This window comes from Mustela lutreola, chromosome 7 (assembly GCF_030435805.1).
Source record: "Mustela lutreola isolate mMusLut2 chromosome 7, mMusLut2.pri, whole genome shotgun sequence".
NCBI classification, from domain to species: Eukaryota; Metazoa; Chordata; class Mammalia; order Carnivora; family Mustelidae; genus Mustela; species Mustela lutreola.
This window is the reverse complement of record NC_081296.1, coordinates 77587803-77608793: the sequence shown is the minus strand read 5'-3', so window position 1 is coordinate 77608793 and position 20991 is coordinate 77587803. Positions and strand designations below refer to the sequence as shown.

General features: G+C 38.5%; 1 protein-coding gene across 5 annotated transcripts in view; it reads left to right on the top strand.

Annotated features, from left to right (window-relative positions):
• MYO5A (myosin VA) overlaps positions 1-20991 on the top strand; it is a 204672-nt gene that overhangs the window by 88913 nt on the left and 94768 nt on the right. For all 5 annotated transcript variants that reach the window (XM_059181581.1, XM_059181582.1, XM_059181580.1 and 2 more), the window contains exons 5-9: positions 3734-3890; positions 8707-8850; positions 11346-11427; positions 11751-11858; positions 13634-13740. In XM_059181581.1, the coding sequence (XP_059037564.1) occupies positions 3734-3890; positions 8707-8850; positions 11346-11427; positions 11751-11858; positions 13634-13740 (598 nt within the window). The remainder of the gene's footprint in view (positions 1-3733; positions 3891-8706; positions 8851-11345; positions 11428-11750; positions 11859-13633; positions 13741-20991) is intronic.

The window sequence follows — 20991 nt, the reverse complement described above, 5'->3', positions numbered from 1 at the left end:
CGTAGCTCGTATATGACAGATCTAAGGATAGAGCCTTGATGCAGAGGAGCTTTTATGTAATGGAAGATTGGTGCTTGTTTATATATTGGAAGCTCTGCTAAGCTTGGGAAAGATGGGAAGACTTTCTGCCAAGAAGTCAGGAAATATAAAAAAATAAAGTCCCTTAAAAAATTTAAAAACTGTTGGGGCGCCTGGGTGGCTCGGTGGGTTGAGGCCTCTGCCTTCGGCTCAGGTCATGATCCCAGGGTCCTGGGATCAAGCCCCGCATCGGGCTCTCTGCTCAGCAGGGAGCCTGCTTCCTCCTCTCTCTCTGCCTGCCTCTCAGCCTACTTGTGATCTCTGCCTGTCAAATAAATAAATAAAATTTAAAAAAAAATTTAAAAACTGTTGATCCTAGATCCTAGAAAAGAAAATGTATATGGCATGTGATTGATATCATATGTACGTGGTATCCTAAATCCTAGAAAAGAAAATGTATATGACATGTGCTTGATATCCTATGTACATAGTTGTACAAGCTTCTGATTCATTTGAACAATCCTTGATCTTATTGCCTTTAATATTTTTCTTCTTCCCTATATTATAGGAAAGAGCTATATGGATTTTTAGATTTTTTGGTGCAATATTTTGATATTAAGACTTGAAATAACATTTCAAAGACAGTACAGTTTAAATAGCAGTTCCCACTGATATTTTCATCAGACCAGTGGAAACCTCCCCACCTCGTTTGCTGTTGGAAGGAGTGGTGTTACACAGGGTGCAGTGACAGCTGATCATGCACAAGTTAGGAAAAGGTCATTTTTCTAATCATATTATAGAAGGGAATCCAATTAATGTATAGAAAAAGGTGAGTTCTGAGGACGTTTTAAATGACTAAAAGAAAGGACAGTGGTGCCACAATGAGAACTGTTTTATTAGATGATTTAGGTTTTGATGAATGAATGAATGAATGAGCAGGGGTAATGGGAGTGTCCAGTTCTGTCTAGAAATTCAAATAAAAAAAAATGAGATGGTGGGTATGAGGTTCAACGATGTTTCATGAAAACAGGGATTATGTGCCAGCTAGTATTATAAAACTTAAACATTCCTTAGTGTCACCTAGGTCCTCCTGCTTTTCCCCACAACATGGGAGTCAGAGTGTCAGGAACAAGTTGCTATACTCCCACTGTATTTTTTTTTTTTTTTAATTTGACAGAGAGAAATCACAAGTAGATGGAGAGGCAGGCAGAGAGAGAGGGGGAAGCAGGCTCCCTGCCGAGCAGAGAGCCCGATGCGGGACTCGATCCCAGGACCCCGAGATCATGACCCGAGCTGAAGGCAGCGGCTCAACCCACTGAGCCACCCAGCCGCCCCACTCCCACTGTATTTTTCAAGGTCTATAAAATAAGACAGTTACCCTCATTTCTCATAGGAGGAAGAAACCTTTCCTTGAAAAAGTCCTAAATTTTACTTTGGAAATTTATTGCCAAGTACTGTGGCTTCTACCACTTTGGTGTCTCTTAAAGCTCTCTACCTCTCTCAGTCAGGACAGCCACAACCTCTGTTCAGATTTTCATAATTTGTCATCTGGACTCTCACCACTCATACTACACATTGCTGCCAGAGTGATTTTTAGTAGTTGGATTATTTTGTTTTCTGTTTAATGGCACTCCATTATCTTTAGGTAAACTTCAGATTCCTTAACATCTCACAGAAGAACTCTATGGTCAGTTTCTTGGTCATCTCTACAGTCTTACCATCATTACTCCCTGTTCCAGCCAAACTGAATTATTTGCTTTTTCCTAACTTCTCATGCATCTGAGCTTTCATTTATCTTACGTCCTTTCCCTAGAATGTTTGCTTTCTGATTTCTGCCTCCCTTACTTCCTTTTTCCTAGTTATCTTTTTAGACTTTATTCTGATATCTCCTGAACACCTCTTCTTCCTTTCAGTGCCCCATCCCATGTATTATAATCTCAAATTACAGTCTGTCTTTCCTGTTAGACCCTTACCCACTTGAGGACACAAATCACAGCTTATTTAATTTGTAACCCTAGTGTTTAATACAATATTTGGCATGTAGTAGGTATTTGATAAATATTTGTTGGCTAAATAAATCTCTTTTAAAAGACAGAAAGATCATCTTCTGTAGTAGAATAACTTCCCCATCTTGTGCCCTTACAGGAGAGTTCCACTAAAAACCTTTGAAGTCATCCTGATCCAGTCCCTTTGTAAATTAAGAGCACAAATAATACCACCTTTGCTATTATAAAAATACCTTGTTCGGCTTTTTAAAAATTTTTATTTATTTATTTGACAGAGAGACACTGTAAGAGAAGGAACACAAGCAGGGGCGTGGGAGAGGGAGAAGCAGACTCCCCACTGAGCAGGGAGCCCAAAGTGGGGCTTGATCTCAGAACCCTGGGAACATAACCTGAGCCAAAGGCAGATAGATGCTTAACTGACTGAGCCACCCAGGTGGCCCTTGTTCAGTTATTTTGATTAAAAGTTAATTGCTGGTTCCATCTTAAGAAGTGGGATTTTCTACTTCTGTCCTAGTAGAAATTGTCACCAAAGCAGAGAGATTTAGGGGTGTCTGGGCGGCTCAGTAGGTTATACGTCTGCTTACAGCTCAGGTCATGATCCCAGGGTCCTGGGGTTGAGCTCTGAGTGGGGAGCCCATTTCTCCCTCTCCCTCTACCCCCATCTTGTGCTTGCTTTGTCTCTTTCGTGCTCACACTCTCTCTCAAATAAATAAAATCTTTAAAAGAAATAAGCAGAAAGATTTATTCTTAGATTAGGTTGTTCATTGAATTTCTTTTTACTTATAAGAAATACACATTTATTGGGCACCTGGGTGGCTCAGTGGGTTAAGCCACTGCCTTCGGCTCAGGTCATGATCTCAGAGTCCTGGGATCGAGTCCCACATCAGGCTCTCTGCTCAGCAGGGAGCCTGCTTCCTCCTCTCTCTCTCTCTCTCTCTGCCTACTTGTGATCTCTCTCTCTGTCAAATAAATAAATAAATAAAATCTTAAAAAAAAAAAAAAAGAAATACACATTTATTGAGCATTTGTGATGTGTCAGGCTTTGTACTAGGTGCTAGATATTAAAAATAAAGATGACTTAGGTTTTTATCCTCAAAGAAATAATAGTCTTTGTAAACAAGTATATTACTTAGAGTTTTTGAGTCATTGTGTGAATGAACTAAAGATGGGATAGTAGATAGTCTTTGGGTTCTGACATATCTGAAGAAGTCAACCAACAAATAAATGAACTGTTTCTTCTCTCCTGAGAAGAAGGAACTGGAGTTTGTGGAACATATGATATAGGGACTGTTAACTACTAGACAATCTGTAATTTTAATTAAATAGGATTTTCTTCTAAATTCCCCTGCTGTGGCTCCTTTTTCTTCTGAGGTGATTGAAGTACTGTAATATACCAGAATTATTGTCTAGAAATTAAATAATGTGCTTGAGACCTGTTCACACAAGTATCAGAGACCCTCTAACACAGATTCATCCTTAGATGTGATGCTACCTAATATGATGCTTGATATTCTCCTCTCCCTCTCTCTTCATTGCTAGTTTGTACATAGTTACTTTTATTAGGAAATATTCTTATGTTCCTTCCCACATTGCTGCATGTATGAACCAGAAGAGATTCACCATGGCTTGCTGATGAGAACACAGAGGAAATAATGCTAGTCCCATGCAGGAGCAGGGAGCACTGTTAGTTACTCTTCTTTGTTTTACAGAGATGAACGAAATCAGTCCATCATTGTAAGTGGAGAGTCTGGGGCAGGAAAAACAGTCTCAGCTAAGTATGCCATGCGATACTTTGCAACCGTGAGTGGTTCTGCCAGTGAAGCCAATGTTGAGGAGAAGGTCTTGGCCTCCAACCCCATCATGGAGGTAAGGCAGCAGTGGCCTTGGCCTTCTTACTATGTTCTGTTAAGAAACCTGCTCAAAAAAGTATCGAAACAGCACCTGTCAAAGTCTGGGCTGTCTCATCCACTAAAAGTAAGAAAATACTTTTCCACGTATTAGTAAGAAGAGATCTACGAAAAGTAGAAAGTCAGAAAAGTAGCCATTTGAGTAAAGCACAGCTATGGAAGCATCTATTTTATTCCATAATCCTGCATTTTTATTTTTATTTATTTTTATTTTTTATTTTTTTTTTTTAAGATTTTATTTATTTATCAGAGAGAGAGAGGGGGAGAGAGCGAGCACAGGCAGACAGAATGGCAGGCAGAAGCAGAGGGAGAAGCAGGCTCCCTGCTGAGCAAGAAGCCTGATGTGGGACTCGATCCCAGGACGCTGGGATCACGACCTGAGCCGAAGGCAGCTGCTTAACCAACTGAGCCACCCAGGCGTCCCGATAATCCTGCATTTTTAACATACCACTGCCTTGCCGCTAAATAACTGGCAGTGAGATTTCATTTTCTAAATTTCTATTCTCCTAGAAATTTATTGGTCCTTGTACTAGAAGAATGTTTCTCATTTCCCCCCATTTCTGATGTTCATAGGATTCACTATACCCAAGCATGATGAATTTTATCGTTCCTTTGCCACATTTCATTTTCTGTATTTAGCACAACCTGTTTAGCTGTAAGTTTCTATTTGTTTCCCCCAGATGTGAACTACAAGCTTAAATCATGATCTTGTGAAACATTTTTCTTGTTTCTGTGAAGCACAATACACAGCTTTAGGTTAGAAAAAGAAATTCGGTAGCTATAAATTGCTGAGAAAGGAAGAAGTACAGAAGGATGTCCTTTCAAAAGCAAAATATGTCTACAAAGTGGAAAGCTCATGCCAAAGAAAGTGACCTGTTTGTGTGAGACTTTGAGTATTTCAGGATTTGTAGCTAGAGAATTATTTGTCTATTAAAACAATATTAGGAAAGTCGCATTTTTGTAAGTAGTCCCATTGAATGGAAAAGACTAATTCTCATTACTAATGGGGGGGAAATTATTTTGGACAGGGAGAAAAAACCTGTCTTATTAAAAATTCAAGTCAGCATTTTTTATTCCTGTTTTTTCCCTTTGTCAAGCCTTATTTGTCACCCAAACACAGACGGAGTTTAGAACTGGCCTGGTGCACCTGTGATACAAGTGGTTGTTGCAATAATCAGTTCAGAGGTAATTGTGCCTGGTTTGCAGTGCCGTGTATGACACTTGGAAACAGGATATTGTGCCCCAGCCTGCAGGGGCTGCCCTCCATAGCAGGAGGACCTCTGTCCTTGGGACCAAGAGTTACGAGGGGAGTTACGAGGCTGCCTGGACTAGGTACACTGTGCAGCGAGAACTGGAGAAGTTTTCTGAAATAGCACAGACAGGGTGGTGGGGTGTGTGTGTGACAGAGGTGTGTGCCAGAAAGACTCGTAAAGATTTTAAGCAAATATTAAGATTTTGAAAGAATTTAAGCTATGGATAAATGCTGGATGCCATTGTTAATATTGGGGAAATATAATCCATAGAACCAGTTTTGGGTTTTGGGTCAGAAAAAAACTGGGTTTTGCTTTGCTTCCTACCATTGGTTTGACTGTTTTGGGTCACAACAACAAATTCTGTGTAGTTGTCAGCAGTTTATTTCTTTCTTAATCCCTAAAGTTAGAATATCACAGTCTAGATAGTGATGGCATCAGGGAATCCCATCTCTTCTAGGCTGGATCATATAATAATGTAAGTCTGGGATGAACCTTCTAGAATATGTCTAGAATATTTTATGACCTTGCTATATTCTCATTCAAAAAATAGCTACATTGGTTTTTCTACAAAACAGATTTGTGTTAGTAGGAGAGATTAAAATGGTCATAGATCCTACTTTTTTTTTTTTTTTTAAGATTTTATTTATTTATTTGACAGAGAGAGACACAGAGAGAAAGGGAACACAAGCAGGAGGACTAGGAGAGGGAGAATCAGGCTTCCTGCCAAGCAGGGAGTCCGAGGCAGGGCTCGATCCCAGGACCCTGGGATGAAGGCCTGAGCCACCCAGGTGCCCCAAGATCCTAGTTTTTAATATGTAGTTATAAAGAATTTAGTTTATTTGCTGGGATGAACAAAAAAAGATAAAGCCATCAGTTATAATTAGCTACTCCCTTCTATATTGTTGTGTAGTTTTTCTGTGGGAATTTGGATTAAGAAAGTTTGACAGAGAACTAACTCTCAATGACTACAAATGAGGGCATCCCAGTTTGAAAGATTAAAATGGAATCCGTGGCTGAAGAATGGTGACAAAGGGTTTGCAGTCATAGGAAGAAGAGATAGATGAAATATTGTGTATGCGGCCTGGAAGGTCTGTAACATTAAACTTGCCCCAAGACTGTGTTTCTCTACCAGAGTCCTTTACTGCCATGTTAAGAATGGCATGGCTGGGTCTCCAGCAATCTGAAACCCCTCCCTGGATAATGAGCATCCCACACAGTTAATGTCACATCCTAGTGACTATTGGGATTTGCACTTGATCCTTTAGAAAGAACCTCCTTATCCTCAGATAGACTCCTTTTGCACAATATGAATGATGCACAGATAAATGATTCTTTTTTGCTCATTTTATCATGTTTTCTTTTTTTCCTTTTCCTCTAGGAAATTTTAATCCTAAAACGGGGACAGAGAAAGATTCTTGGGGGGCATAGTGAGTCTTAATAGTTCTTTTACATCTTTAATAAGCATAGTTAATGATTTTCATCTTTTTTTAGTAAAGAAGAATAAGTCACTGAACACTTCACTGAAATCAATAGTAAAATCAAAACTGTAAAGCCTTTTTTCATTAACAATTTCTTGCTAATTAAAATGATAACAGCATCAGGGAAGCCTGTTGAAAATATAGTGCTTAGAAACCAGAGGGAGCAATTAGGAGAAAAGGACAAAAAGTATAGCTTATATATAGAACCTTCTTTCCTTATCAGGTTCAAGGCTTATAATCATGTAGTTCTAGTTTTGTAAAGGACCCTAGGGCTCATCTATCCTAGTCACTTCACGCCTGGAGACACTACTGCTCCTCAGAGGATTAAATGTTGGAAAGTTGGTGGGAGTGCCTGGTCTAATACCCAGGTCTTTAGACTTCTATTTCATTCACTCCTTCTACTCTTCTTTGCTCTATGTTTAAATACCTTTTACTCAAAGACAGAGGGAAGGGGTCTGTTTCAACCCTGACCTTGCTTCTCACAAGGGTAGTATTGTTTTGGCAGCTCAGCCCCTTGGACACGTACTCTGAGTCACTAGGAGAGAAATGGCATATGGAAGAAAGGTGGGGTGCGGTCAGGGAAGGAGGAGAAGCTGTGGACCCTCTTTGCCAGCTTGCTTAGTTGCTGGCGGGAAGGGGCTTAGGATAGTGCCTGATAAACACTCGGTGGCTATCACTGTCACTGCCACAATTACCACAACTTTTTCATCTGCTCTTTGATGGAATATTCTGTGTTGAAAGAAAATTCTGCATTTATCATTAATTTCCTTTTCTAAATAAAATAAAAACAATTGGAACATATGGAGAATTTTGTTGTACTTTTTGTCATATTAAGAAGGGGAATATCTAAGTAAATGTATTGCTAAATTGTCCTAAACTACACTAGATTACTCCTATTACTTTGCTAGGAAGATAGCTTTCTGTCATTATTTCCCTTTAAAATGTTATTCTGAAATATAGCAGTGTTCTCATTGCCAAGGCAAAATAGGACAGTACCTGCCCTGTGTTTCCGAGAGTGAAATGTGCCTTCTTTGATTGATCAGAGAATCTGATGTATTGATTTTTTTGTGGCTGTGTTACTACTGTTTTCATCATTTGTATTTGTTTTGCTTTTTTAACACTCCAGAGCATTTTCATGTCTTTCTCTCTGCTATGGTTTCAGTCTACTAATCCTGATCCTCTCAGGTTTTGTACAAGTAAATTAAGTAGTCTTACATAAAATATTTTATTAAATATTTAATGCATGCATTATGTGAATACTTGATTCTCTACCTACACCATGTTTTTTGCTTTGCCTTGAAAGAAAAATTTCTAGAAGCATGTTACCTAAGTTAGAAAGTAGTGCATATATTATCTTAATTTTTTTAATTATATAAAAAATTAGCAGAAAGTTACAGTCTCTGAATTCTATGGCAGATGTTTTCAAGTTAGATATAGCTATCAAAATCCAAGGGCAAATTTTACTATGTTTATTTTCTGAAAATGACTTTGAATTGAATGGGTGATTACTAAGATTCTGCTAAAAACCAGTCCAACTGGGCATTTGTTGTCACAGGATAAGAGGATAGAAACTTTTAACTAAAGAGACTCAACACCAGAGAGTATTTCCCTAAAAATAATAATTTGCCTTAACCAGCTCATTTACACAAAACAAACTAAGTTTTCACAAAACGCAAACCCTAGTGTGCTTTTACAGCCCACAGTCCCATCCAGTTCTTTCTTTGTTGAACTGAATGAGTGTGTTCTGATAGCACAAATGGTGTGAAAGTCTCCCAGCCGCTGGGCTCAGGTTTGCTGTTCCTGAAGATAATTTATGTGAGAATAAGAAGGCAGATCTGAGCTATTAGTCGGTATCTGTGTGGTTGTGCACTGGGCAAAGCATACATTGGTACTTACTTGCAGGCACAAAATCAGTTCTGTTCTTAAAAGAATCAGTTTTAAAGTGTTGTGTTACACTCTGTCCTATCTCTCCCTGAACAGACTCTGTAAATGTCATGTCATGAACTGTATTTCTAAGATACTATTTTTTTCCCTTGCTTCTTAGTCCATTGGAAATGCTAAGACAACCCGGAATGATAACAGCAGCCGTTTTGGGAAGTATATTGAAATTGGTTTTGATAAGAGATACCGAATCATTGGTGCCAATATGAGAACTTACCTTTTAGAGAAATCCAGAGTGGTATTCCAGGTAAGGCGGGCAGCTGCATGTATAAATTTTTGTTAGATTGCCATATAATTCTAGAGCTCATGCTTGCTAGTATGGATTTTATTTGCAGATACTCTTGAGCATATTATGACAGTATTACTACAAACCACATTTGGGCTGAAATACGTAAAATGGTACCTGTCAGAGGCAGGGCAAACCCATTAGACTAATAATCTGTGGAATTGGGCACTGGTTTAGGTTTAATGGTTTAGACTTTTTCCTGCAAATGGTTGTAGCTTAATTAAAAAGAGGTGCTATTAGTTTATTTTTTTTTTTAAGATTTTATTTGTTTCTTTCAGAGAGAGAGAATGTGAGCATAAGTAGGGAAAGGGGCAGAGGGAGAGAGAAAATCCCAAGCAGACTCCCTGCTGAGCACAAGCTGACATGGGGCTCCATCCCATGACCCTGAGATCATGACCAGAGCTGAAGCCCAGAATCGGATGCCTAACTGACTGCGCCACCCAGGCTCCCCAAGAGGTGTTACTAGTTTACTCTCAAGTCTCATATTTCCTAGTTGGTAGGGAAGACATTGGATTATGTTTTCAGTGAATTACAGTTTGAACCTAGTTCCTTGTCCTCTTTTCTTCCTTTTCCTCTCTTAGAATATGGTATTGTTTAAATAGAATAATGAAGGCTAAGAAATCTGCTTTACTAGACATAAGCCCCTTTTGGAGACTGACTGACTTTGAGGCCACACTGTGATTTAGTCAGCTGAATACACTACAGAATTCAAGGATATGATGGTGGAGTATGAAGATTCAGTTTTGTATGAACAGTGTTATTACAGCTGCATTTCTAAAGTATGTATGTGGAAAAAGGACTGTCAGGAAATACCAAGAAATTATGTTAAAATTATACATTATTTATTTTCTGTTCTGTAAAATATTTTATTAATGTTATAGTGTATAAACTAAAATGATGTAGATGATGCAGTGCATTTGTGGATTTCTTACAGACAACCACAGGAGATGATCTGGTCTGACATATGGCAAAGGTAGAATATTCTTTTTCATTTAAAGTGTTAGGGAGACCATGAGCCTGAGAGGTACTGTGAGAAGATATTGAGTACACATTTACCCCTTTTTCCAAAAGTAGATTGGTCCTATGAAAACTTCTGTAAGCTGAAATGGTGTGAAGTGAAGAAAAAAATTACCATTAATTTATATGGAAAAATTTCTGAGCATCCCCAGACCCCAAAAATAACCTCTCTTAGGCTTTTCTGATACCTTAGGACACATGCTAGCAGATACACAGAATAAATCGAGATAAAGCGCAGATGCTCACAGACACAGTTCAAAGCTATGGCAGCTTGATGCCAAGATGCTGAGTGTAGTTCCTGTGTAAAGAGCTTGGTGGTTCCACGCTCGCTGCTGGGGGAGTGCAGCCTCTGTAATGGCTCACCACAAAGTAACTGCTAAACACCAGTTTTTGCTTTTCTGTAAAAGAGCCTCTTTGGATTTCCTTTGGTTAGCAAAACAGGTGCTAATGTAGGCTTTGTGCAAAAATGAAGTGGTGTAGTGTGAGCTTTAGAAAAGCAGGGGATGGGGCGCCTGGGTGGCTCAGTGGGTTAAGCCGCTGCCTTCGGCTCGGGTCATGATCTCAGGGTCTTGGGATCGAGCCCCGCATCGGACTCTCTGCTCAGCAGGGAGCCTGCTTCCTCCTCTCTCCCTGCCTGCCTCTCTGCCTGCTTGTGATCTCTCTCTATCAAATTAATAAATAAAATCTTAAAAAAACAAATTAAAAACACTGATTTAAAAAAAAAAAAAAGAAAAGCAGGGGATACCTATACTTCAAAAACAGGGTTTTAGTTTTCCCCAAAGGCATATACCAAACTGTTCTCTACTTCAAAAAGCACCATTATCAGATATAATGTTGACTGTAACCAACAGATACACATTCATACATAGGCACGTGACTGATAAATCATGAGATTTAATAATCATAAATCTATATTAGGAAATTTAGGTATAAGGACAACTTATTACACTGAGATAATTAAATATTAAAATTTCATTTTATGGGGGTACCTTGGTGGCTCAGTAGTTTAAGTGTCTGACCCTTGATTTCAGCTCAGGTCATGATCTCAAAGTTGTGGGATAGGGACCTGATCAGGCTCTGTGCTCAGTGGGTAGTCTGCTTGAGATTCTCTCCCTCTGCCCTACCCCCTGCTCTCTTTCTTTCTCAAATAAATAAATATTTAAAAAAATTGGGAGCACCTGGGTGGCTCAGATGATTAAGTGTCTACCTTCAGCTCAAGTCATGATCTTCAGGTCCTGGCATCGGGCCCCGCGTTGGGATCCCAGCTCAGTGGGGGTCTTCTTCTCCCTCTGCTTCTCCCGCCGCTGGGGCTCTGTCTCTCTCTGTTCCTCTCTCAAATGAATAATAATAATAATAATCTTTAAAAATTTTATTTTATGATTGAATTTTCAGGGTTTTAGGTTAAAATGCTATAATTGAAAACTCTTCTTATTTCAAAGGCAGAAGAGGAGAGAAACTATCATATCTTCTACCAGCTTTGTGCTTCAGCAAAGTTACCTGAATTTAAAATGCTGCGATTAGGTACGAATATGGTGTTAGATTTATTGTTCTGGTATTGTTTTCCATTTATTCCTGTGTCCATAAACTTATTATAGGAGATTATCTAATACTAAAATATTTATGAGTAAAATGATAGGAAGTTTGCAGTTGGCTTCACGATAACCTGGGGATGGGGAAGGGTTGAAGTAGGATGGGCCTTACGTGGATACCTATTTAAGATGAGTGATGAGTCCACAGGCAGTCCACTTAATGGGGCTATCACTGCCTCTGCTTTAGAGTGGACATAAAGGTAGGATTCAAGCCATCTTCATAGGCTGCAAATCTTTTATTTTCATTCATTGCAGGAAATGCAAATAACTTTCATTACACGAAGCAAGGTGGCAGTCCTGTGATTGAAGGAGTTGATGATACCAAGGAGATGGCACATACCAGGCAGGCCTGCACTCTGCTAGGTAATATAATTTTATTTTTGAGCTCTTAGGAGCAGTAGTTCTCTGATTCACGCAGTCTTTGTTTGGAATATTGGCTTAGCTTTGTATTAGGTGGTAAGTGTTGTTGGGAGATTTAACATTTGTTCCTTATAAAATAACTTGGGGCAGCAAATGAGCTCAAGGTTTTTTTGGGGGGTGATGGGAACTATTCTAAAATCAGATTGTAGTAATGGTTATACAACTCATCACTGACTAGTACACTTAAAACAGGTGAATTTTATGGTATGCAAATTATCCTTCAATAAACTGAAGGCATTAGGAGAGTTAGGACTAACTGTAATTCTTTGTTTTAATTTTCACAAAATCTGAAACCTAAAGCTAAATGAGATGAGTTCCTGAACAAGTTCAAGTTCACATTTTGTAGGGTTCTGGCTGTTTTGTTTGTCTCGCCCTTTTTTTTTTTTTTTTTTGGTTGTTTGTGTTTGGGAATGTGGTTGAGCTTGTGTAGTGACAAACATTGTATCACAAGTAGACTATTCCACTGTTTAAAAGATGGCTCAAATGTCTCTGTCTTGTTTCTGAGATTTAAAACATATGGGGTCTACATGCAAGTAAATTAATCTTTAGAACTGCAGTGTACAACTTTTAGTGGTGAATTATTTATTTTAAAAACCTCAAAATATAAATGACTAAAATCATGTGTTAGTATTTTGATGAGTACTATGAGGTGAGTTAATTTAATTTAAAAGCATTGCTAATCAGAGTATGGTCCAGGACCATAGTGGAGCTTGCAAAAATTCAGAAACTCAAGCCCCATTTTAGATCTACTGAAACAGATCTGCACGTTAACAAGATCCATTGGTGATTCATATGCACATTAAAGTTTGAAAAATTACTGCTGTAATTTTAGGGCTAAATCTATTCATAAATAGAAAATTGCAAATTTTAAAAGTCATAATTAGGAGATAGTAAAAATATTCATTATAAGCTCAACTCTCAATTACCCTGTATATGATTACATATTTGAAAATAATTTTACTATTTTTACTTCTATATAATTATATCTAATATTCAGGAAATTCTTACCTTATTGAAAAATGAAGCCAGATCTGATAAAATGCCAAAGCTATACAGCTTTCTCATCCTGCCTTATCCATCAGTTGCTACTCTAATGCCGCATTTCAAATTCTCTCATCAAGCTGAGTACAACAATGGGCCCAAACACTTCTCATCTTGGGATCTCTTTAGCTTATAGTTGGTCTGTAGTTAGAAGGAGTAATTAAAATAATCTGACTTAAAATAGTCTTATTGGGCTATAACTTGCACTTGGGAGTAGAGAAAATAGAAAAGGTAATGATGTTAGTAAAATACTTAAATCCAGGGTATTACGGTGATGATAATTTGTTTAACATTTACCATGTGTCCCGTAGTATGCTAAGTATACTACATGACTATATGCATTTTCTCATTTAATGCTCATGGATTCCCTTTGAGGTAGTCACAACTATTTCCATATCTCACATGAGAAAACAGAAACATAGAAGGGTGAAGTTATGTGCCCATGTGACATGGCAGGTCAGGAGCAACACCTGCCCTTGAGCCAGTTCTCACTCCACAGCCTGTGCTCTCAACCGTGATGCTACATGGTGTTATGTGTTGATGTCAGCAAAGATGAAAGTGTGGTTAACCATGACATGTGACCATCTGCACCTTTGGTAATATTCAAGGGTTAAAAATAGGCTTAATATTGGCTGTTGCAATAGTTTATTATCACTTGTTCATTTACTCTATTTCAGGAATTAGTGAGTCTTATCAGATGGGAATTTTCCGAATACTTGCTGGCATCCTTCACTTAGGCAATGTTGCATTTACATCTCGGGATTCAGACAGCTGCACGATACCTGTAAGTTCAGAATATGCTTAGTGTGATAGCAGTTTCCTTGTGTTTCAGTTTTGTTAATTCAGTTTTGTTTCAGTTTTGTTAATATTTGAAGTCTCTATTATCATTATCAGAGAGATAAATTATCCCAAGTAGAATCGTGAACTGAAGGTAAGAAATTTGGATGCTAATCCCTCCTGCACAGTGATTGTGTGTGTTAGCGGTAGGGAAGAGGAGAGAACTTGGATACATGTCTGGTCCATATGAACAGAGGTGGGAAGTATTAGTATTCAGTGTGAAAGTTGGACTGGGGATGTCGAGGGAGAGGGGTTCATTTGGCCCATGGTACATACCAGTAATTGAAAACTTTATGTCTTCAGCTGTGGAGTTGTAATATAGTTTAAAGGTTGTTGAAACAACTATTAACAGTGATTACTCCTGTGAAGAGGAACTAGATGACTGGAGGACTGAGTGTCTTCACTAGGATTTGCATATTCTTTCACACATAGTGATAACTGCACACTGAGAATTAAAACCCAATTCTAGGGGCACCTGGGTAGCTCAGTGGGTTAAAGCCTCTGCCTTCGGCTCGGGTCATGATCCCAGAGTCCTGGGATCGAGCCCCGCATTGGGCTCTCTGCTCGGCGGAGAGCCTGCTTCCTCCTCTCTCTCTGCCTGCCTCTCTGCCTACTTGTGATCTCTGTCAAATAAATAAATAAACAAAATCTAAAAACAAAAAACAAAAAACAAAACCCAATTCTATATGTGGAAGTGTTTGTTTAAATTGTAACAAAACCTGGTAGTCTCAGGTTGTCCTCATTGGGCATTTATGATTTGCAGTATTTGCTGATCACCACCATCAAATATAACTCATGCGCACGCGTGTGTGCACACACACAGTTTTAGATACTTTCTAACTTTATTAGAATGGAGGGAGTTTTAGTATAATTAATTATTTTTCCATCCTGCTTCCTCAATACTGTGATAGGACACAATCTGAAGATTTATGTTTCAGATACCCAAGTTGATATTAGCAAATCTACATGTAGATTAATTCATGATTTAAATTTGCATAAATAAGACGTTAGTTTTGAAATACATGTTTTTGTGTCTCTACTTGGATTTAATCCCTATTTTACTGTTTAATCATGCTTTGTTTTTTTGGTAAGTTGCTTACACTTCTCTGAACTTTTGTTTCCTCATCTGTAAAATGAGACTTTCTTTTCCAGCAATTTTCGACTGGGTGCTCTGGTTGATCTTCATACTGGATAAACCATAAATATATATATATATACATATATATATATATATACGTATATATATATTTATTTTTAAAGATTTTATTTTTAAGTAATCTCTGCACCTAACGTGAGGCTTGAACTCACAACTCCTAAGATTAAGAGTCTCATGTTCCACTGACTGAGCCAGCCAGATGCCCCATAATAAATTATATTTTTTTAAAAAAATTAATAAATATATAAAATTTAGTCGGAGACCAGAAACTAAGTGAAAATAGGAGCTATGAGAAAGAAGTAGAATCCTGGAATTAGGGCTCATCTTGACGGCATTTACTGAAGCCAAGTGACCATGAGTTTTAGTTTTCCTAGCCAAGTAGAGTGCAAAAAACAAAAGACAAAGCCCAGGACTCATATAAACAGGGGAACTCCTGCCTAAAGCTAAGGCTCTAAATGGGAAACTAGTAATAAACTTGCCCACCACCTACTTGAAGAGTACAAAGAAAAGTTGATCTGGCTTGAGCAAACCTTGGTGCTATGTATAGGAGAAAATAGGTCCTAAAATTTTATGGCAATGAACTGACCCTCACAGTTACTCCCAGACTGATTTTTGTAGTTCCCGGAAAACTAAATACAGAAAATTTAACTGAAATTGGTCCTGGATTGGTGGTGCCTTAGATGCCTGTTAGAAGCAAATATAAATCTATAAATCTACTTTGGATGATCCAAGTCTCAATAGAGTCCCATGAGAAAATTTACAACAAATAATTAGTTCATAGTCAGAAATCACAAATGCCACAAAGAAATGAAATAGAAGGAGCTAGGTGAAACAACAGATAAGAGTCAAACCTATTAAGAATGCTGAAAGAAATTAATAGCAAACCAACACAACTAAGGAGAGAAGAGATGAACTAGAAGAAAGATGTGAAGAAATTACCCAAAATGCAAGACAGACCCAGAGATGGAGCACTTAAAACAGAGGAGAGGTGAAGGACAGAATAATACCATCTAATTTTAATCCAATGAGAATTCGTAGAGGGGGAAAAAAAAGAAAGAGGCAGACATAATATTTGAAAGATAATTATTCAGAAATTGTGAAAATGGCTTCTAAACCTCAGATAAGGAAAGTCCACAAAATCCTAATTAGGATAAATAAAAAGAAATCCACCTAAGGCACACCATAATGATATCAGAGGCAGAGAGAAAAATCTTAAAACAGGCAGAGAGATAAAATATAACTACTTTTGAAGAAATAACAGTTAAACCATTAGCTCACTTCTCAATTACAATAGAAGCTAGAAAACACTATCTTCAGTGCTCTAGAGTAAATAACTATTAACTTAGAATTGTATATCCCATAAAAAGATCTTTCCAGAATGAAGGAAGAATAGAAGTGTTTTCAGACAAATAGAAATTGGGAGATTTTGTCACCAAAAGGCCCTCACTAAAGGAAATATTAAAGAACCTGGTTTAGGTAGAAGGAAAGTGATCCAAGATAGATCTAAAAGTACAGAATGAATGGTGGATCAATAAACTAGGAAAGCACATGCCAGTACAGAAAATGTTTCATTAATTAAAACAGTAATAATTATGAATAGTATATTGGGCCAGGAAAGACAGAACTCCCCACAAAATACTTAGTTACAAAGGGAAAATAGCCATCTTTACAGTGGAGAAACTTGGCAGGCATTCCCTTAATCAGGTGACTGCAAGTCACAGGACCAGTGGAAAAACCAATCAACATCACAGAACTTCTTTTTTTTTGTACTTGTTGCTGTTGTTTGCTTTTTTTGTTTGTTTGTTTTAAAGATTTTATTATTTATTTATTTGACAGGCTCCGACCAAGCAGAGAGCCCGAGCGGGGGGGGGGGGGGGGGGGGCTCAATCCCAGGACTCTGGGATCATGACCCTAGCCGACGCAGAGGCTTTAATCTACTGAGCCACCCAGGTGCCCCTGTTGTTTGCTTTTAAAAAGCCTATAAAGGGCACCTGAGTGGGCTCAGTTGGTTAAGGAACTGCCTTCAGCTCAGGTCATGAACCAGACAATCCAGTCCTGGGATCTAGTCCCTGGTTCCCTACTCAGCAGGGAGTCTGCCTCTCCCTCTGACCCTCTCCCCTCTCATTCTCTCTCTCTCTCACTCTCTCTTTTAAAAGATTTTATTTATTTATTTGAGAGAGAGATCCAGAGAGAGAGGGGTCACAAGTAGGCAGAGAGGCAGGGAGGGAGAGAGCGAGAATCAGCCTCTCTGTTGGGCAGGGAGTTGATGTGGGGCTCGATCCAGGACTCTGGAATCATGACCTGAGCAGAGGGCACCCACTTAACCAGCTGAGCCACCCAGGCGCTCTCTTACTCTCTCTTAAGTAAATAAATCTTTAACAAAAAAATAAAAAGCCTCTAAGGATATTCTTTATTGGGCTCCCTGCTCAGCAGGAAGCCTCCTTCCCCCCAACCCCCACTTCCCTTGCTTTTGTTCCCTCTTTTGATGTATCTCTCTGTCAAATAAATAAATAAAATCTTAAAAAAAAAAGAAATTCTTTATTTCTCTGGTTTGTAGCTTATAGTGAACATGGTTGGGTTTTTTTTCCCCAGGTTTTTAATTTTAACTCCAGTATAGTTAACATACAGTGTAAGATTATTTTCAGGTGTGCAGTATAGTGTTCAGCACTTCCATACAACACCCGGTGCTCATCACAAGTGCCTCCTTCATCCCCATCACTTGTTTCACCCTCCCCCGCCCACCTCCCCTCTGGTAACATCAGTTTGCTCTTAGTAGTTAAGAGTCTGTTTCTTGGGCTTTTTCCATAGTGCAGCTATTGTTAGTACTGCAATAAATATGGGAGTGCTTGCACCCCTTCGAATTAGGGTTTTTGCATTTTCGGGGTAAATACTCAGGAGTGTGATTACTGGATCATAGGGTAGTTCTATTTTTAACTTTTTCCAGAGTGTTTTGTGGAAACTTAACTTTTTCCATACTGTTTTCCAGAGTGGCTGCACGAGTTTGCATTCCCACTAGCAATGCATGAGGGGTCTTTTTTTCTCCACATCCTTACCAACACTTGTTGTTTCTTGTGTTTTTGATTTGAGCTGTTCTGGCAGGTGTGCAGTGATATCTCATCGTAGTTTTGATTTGCATTTCCCTGGTGATGATTGATATTAAGCCTGTGTTCATGTGGGTGTTAGCCATCTGGATGTCTTTAGAGAAATGACTGTTGAACACTAAATAACTTCTGATGTGGTGAACTGAGAGCACAACATCAGTTCTCTGGTATTCCTGCTAAGAAGGCATGGCCCAAATCTAATCATGAGGCAGTGTCATACAGACCTTCATTGAAGGACCTACATTAAAAAGGTCAAGGTCACAAACAAACAAACAAAAAAGAGTGAAGACCTATTGAGATTAAAGGAGGCTAGTGAAACATGGCAATTAAATTCAGTGTATGAACTTAGAATGGATCCTGGACTGTAAAAATATCTCCCCCACTCCTGTGCAGAGACTGTTAGAACAGCCAGAAAAAAAAATTGGATTGGATCTGTAGGTTAGATAATAGAGTTGTGTCATTGCTAATTTTCTAATTTTCTTGGTGATATCATAGTTATATAAGACAGTGTCTTTGGTTTTTAGGAGTTGCACCCTGAAAATATTTAGGACTAAAATGGCATCATGCATGGAACTTCTCTCAAAGGTTTTTTGTCGTTTTATTTTTTTCCTCCCACTCTCAAAGGTTATAAAAAATTAATGTGTATGTACATGTATTTGGAGGAGAGAGAATGATACAAGCAAATGTGTAAAATGATAATATTTAGGGAATCTGGGTGAAGGAAATTCTTTGTACTGTTCTTGAAACTTTTGTCTTAGTCTAAAATTAGTCTAGAAAAAAAGTTAAAGAGAATCATCAGCCCCTGTTCCCCCTAAAAACATGGAGCTAGAGTACTGGATAACAATTGGATTACTGCTGTAGGAATTCAGCTGAATAGTTTTGAAAAAAGTATCCTCAAAACATAAAGGTACAGAAAGTTTGAAAATAAGTTTAGAGAAGACACATCATAATAACTAAAAAAAACCCTGGCAGAGCCTGTATTGATATTCAACAAAATAGTTGGGACCAAAGCAATACTAAAGGTAAATAGAGTACTATGTAATAATAGAGGTTTTATTCATCAGGAAGATGTAACGCTTTTGAACTTTCATGTACTTAATGGCATAGACTTAACACATATAAAGCAAAAATCAAGAGAAACCGAAAGAAGAAATAATTCTATCGTAGTGAGAGATTATTGACTTTTCTCAGATAAAGAGAAGAGGTAAATGAAGAAGTCTAAAAATCAGTAAAGTTACAGAAAATTTGAACAAAAAATTTACAGCCGTGATCTAATAGTATGGTCATGTTGTTCAAATAGAATATGTTTAGAAAGTACTAATGTCAAATCATACATATTTATATGAATGAAATTAGCTGCTTATTTAAGGGACATATAGCATGCTGTTGGTAATGATGCTAATTTGTATCTGAAGTGGCCACTTGGGAGGAGGGGAGGTGAGGGAAGGAAGGGACTGCTTCAGTGGGAAGGGTCAGGAGGTGAGGATGCCGACACCCAGGTTCTAATGACAACAGTGACATACATTGGCCATCTGATGTTTGATAAGCTGTCCTCTTGGATTTCACTCCAAGATAGCCATGTTTCATCCTGCTTATTCCCTAGGAATGTCATCAGAGTCAACTGAAACATGTGAGTGAAGATGTTCACAAATGTAGTGCGCTTGTGTAGATTAAACTAAACAAGGTTTTTTTTTTTTTTTGTTTTTGTTTTAAAGATTTTATTTATTTATTTGACAGAGAGAGATCACAAGTAGGCAGAGAGGCAGGCAGAGAGAGAGAGAGGAGGAAGCAGACTCCCTGCTGAGCAGAGAGCCCGATGCGGGACTCGATCCCAGGACCCTGAGATCATGACCTGAGCCGAAGGCAGCGGCTTAACCCACTGAGCCACCCAGGCACCCTAAACAAGGTTTTTTTAAAAAAATTTTTTATTTTTTTATAAACATATATTTTTATCCCCAGGGGTACAGGTCTGTGATTCACCAGGTTTACACACTTCACAGCACTCACCAAAGCACATACCCTCCCCAATGTCCATAATCCCACCCCCTTCTCCCAAGCCCCCTCCCCCCAGCAACCCTCAGTTTGTTTTGTGATATTAAGAGTCACTTATGGTTTGTCTCCCTCCCAATTCCATCTTTAAACAAGGTTTTATTGAATGTCTACTCAATCTACTCAAATCAAGGCCTAGGGAAGACCTTGTAGGGGATAGAGATTAAAGAGATTCTAATCTAAGAAGTCCAATGAATAACTCTCTCAAGTTATCTGTCTTAAACCCTTCAGTGACTTCCCTTTGCTCTCAGGATAAAGAACAGCCTGTCTCTCTGGCTTCATCTCAGATATTTTCTCCCTCACTCAGCTTTAGTCCCTCAAACTATAGTTTTCTCCCACCACAGGACTTGTGTACCAGCTATGCCCTCGGCCTGAAGACCCTTTCTTTCCCCTTTCACTGAGTTAATACTTCCCTATTCTTCAAGTCTCAACTCTGTTTCTCAAGACAACTGGCACTTGCCTCCCGAGTGGAGCACAGTCCTTTCACATGGAATCATAGGATAGCACCCTTGTTCTCTGCAGTCATTTTACATTTTAGGGAGCAGTCGTTTGACTAATATCCATTTCACCTAGTGACTATAAGTTCTAGGAAGATAGGGGCCATGTCTGGTTTTATTTACTGGCATGTTGTAGGCACTAAGTAAATACTTATTGACAAGCTGACAGATCTTCTGATCAACTGACTGAATAAAGGTGCCCGAAGACAGATACAAACAAATACAGTGAAGAGAAAGGAAGATGTAGCGTGTGAAACGAGCCCTAGAAGAGATGGTAAAATGGTGTCTAGATGCTAGTCTACTGGATGACTAAGATGATTATCACCAATCAGGTTGAAGTGATCTGGGTGTTCATTATAACAAAGAAATTGCTGGGTTTATTTGTTACTTCTTTG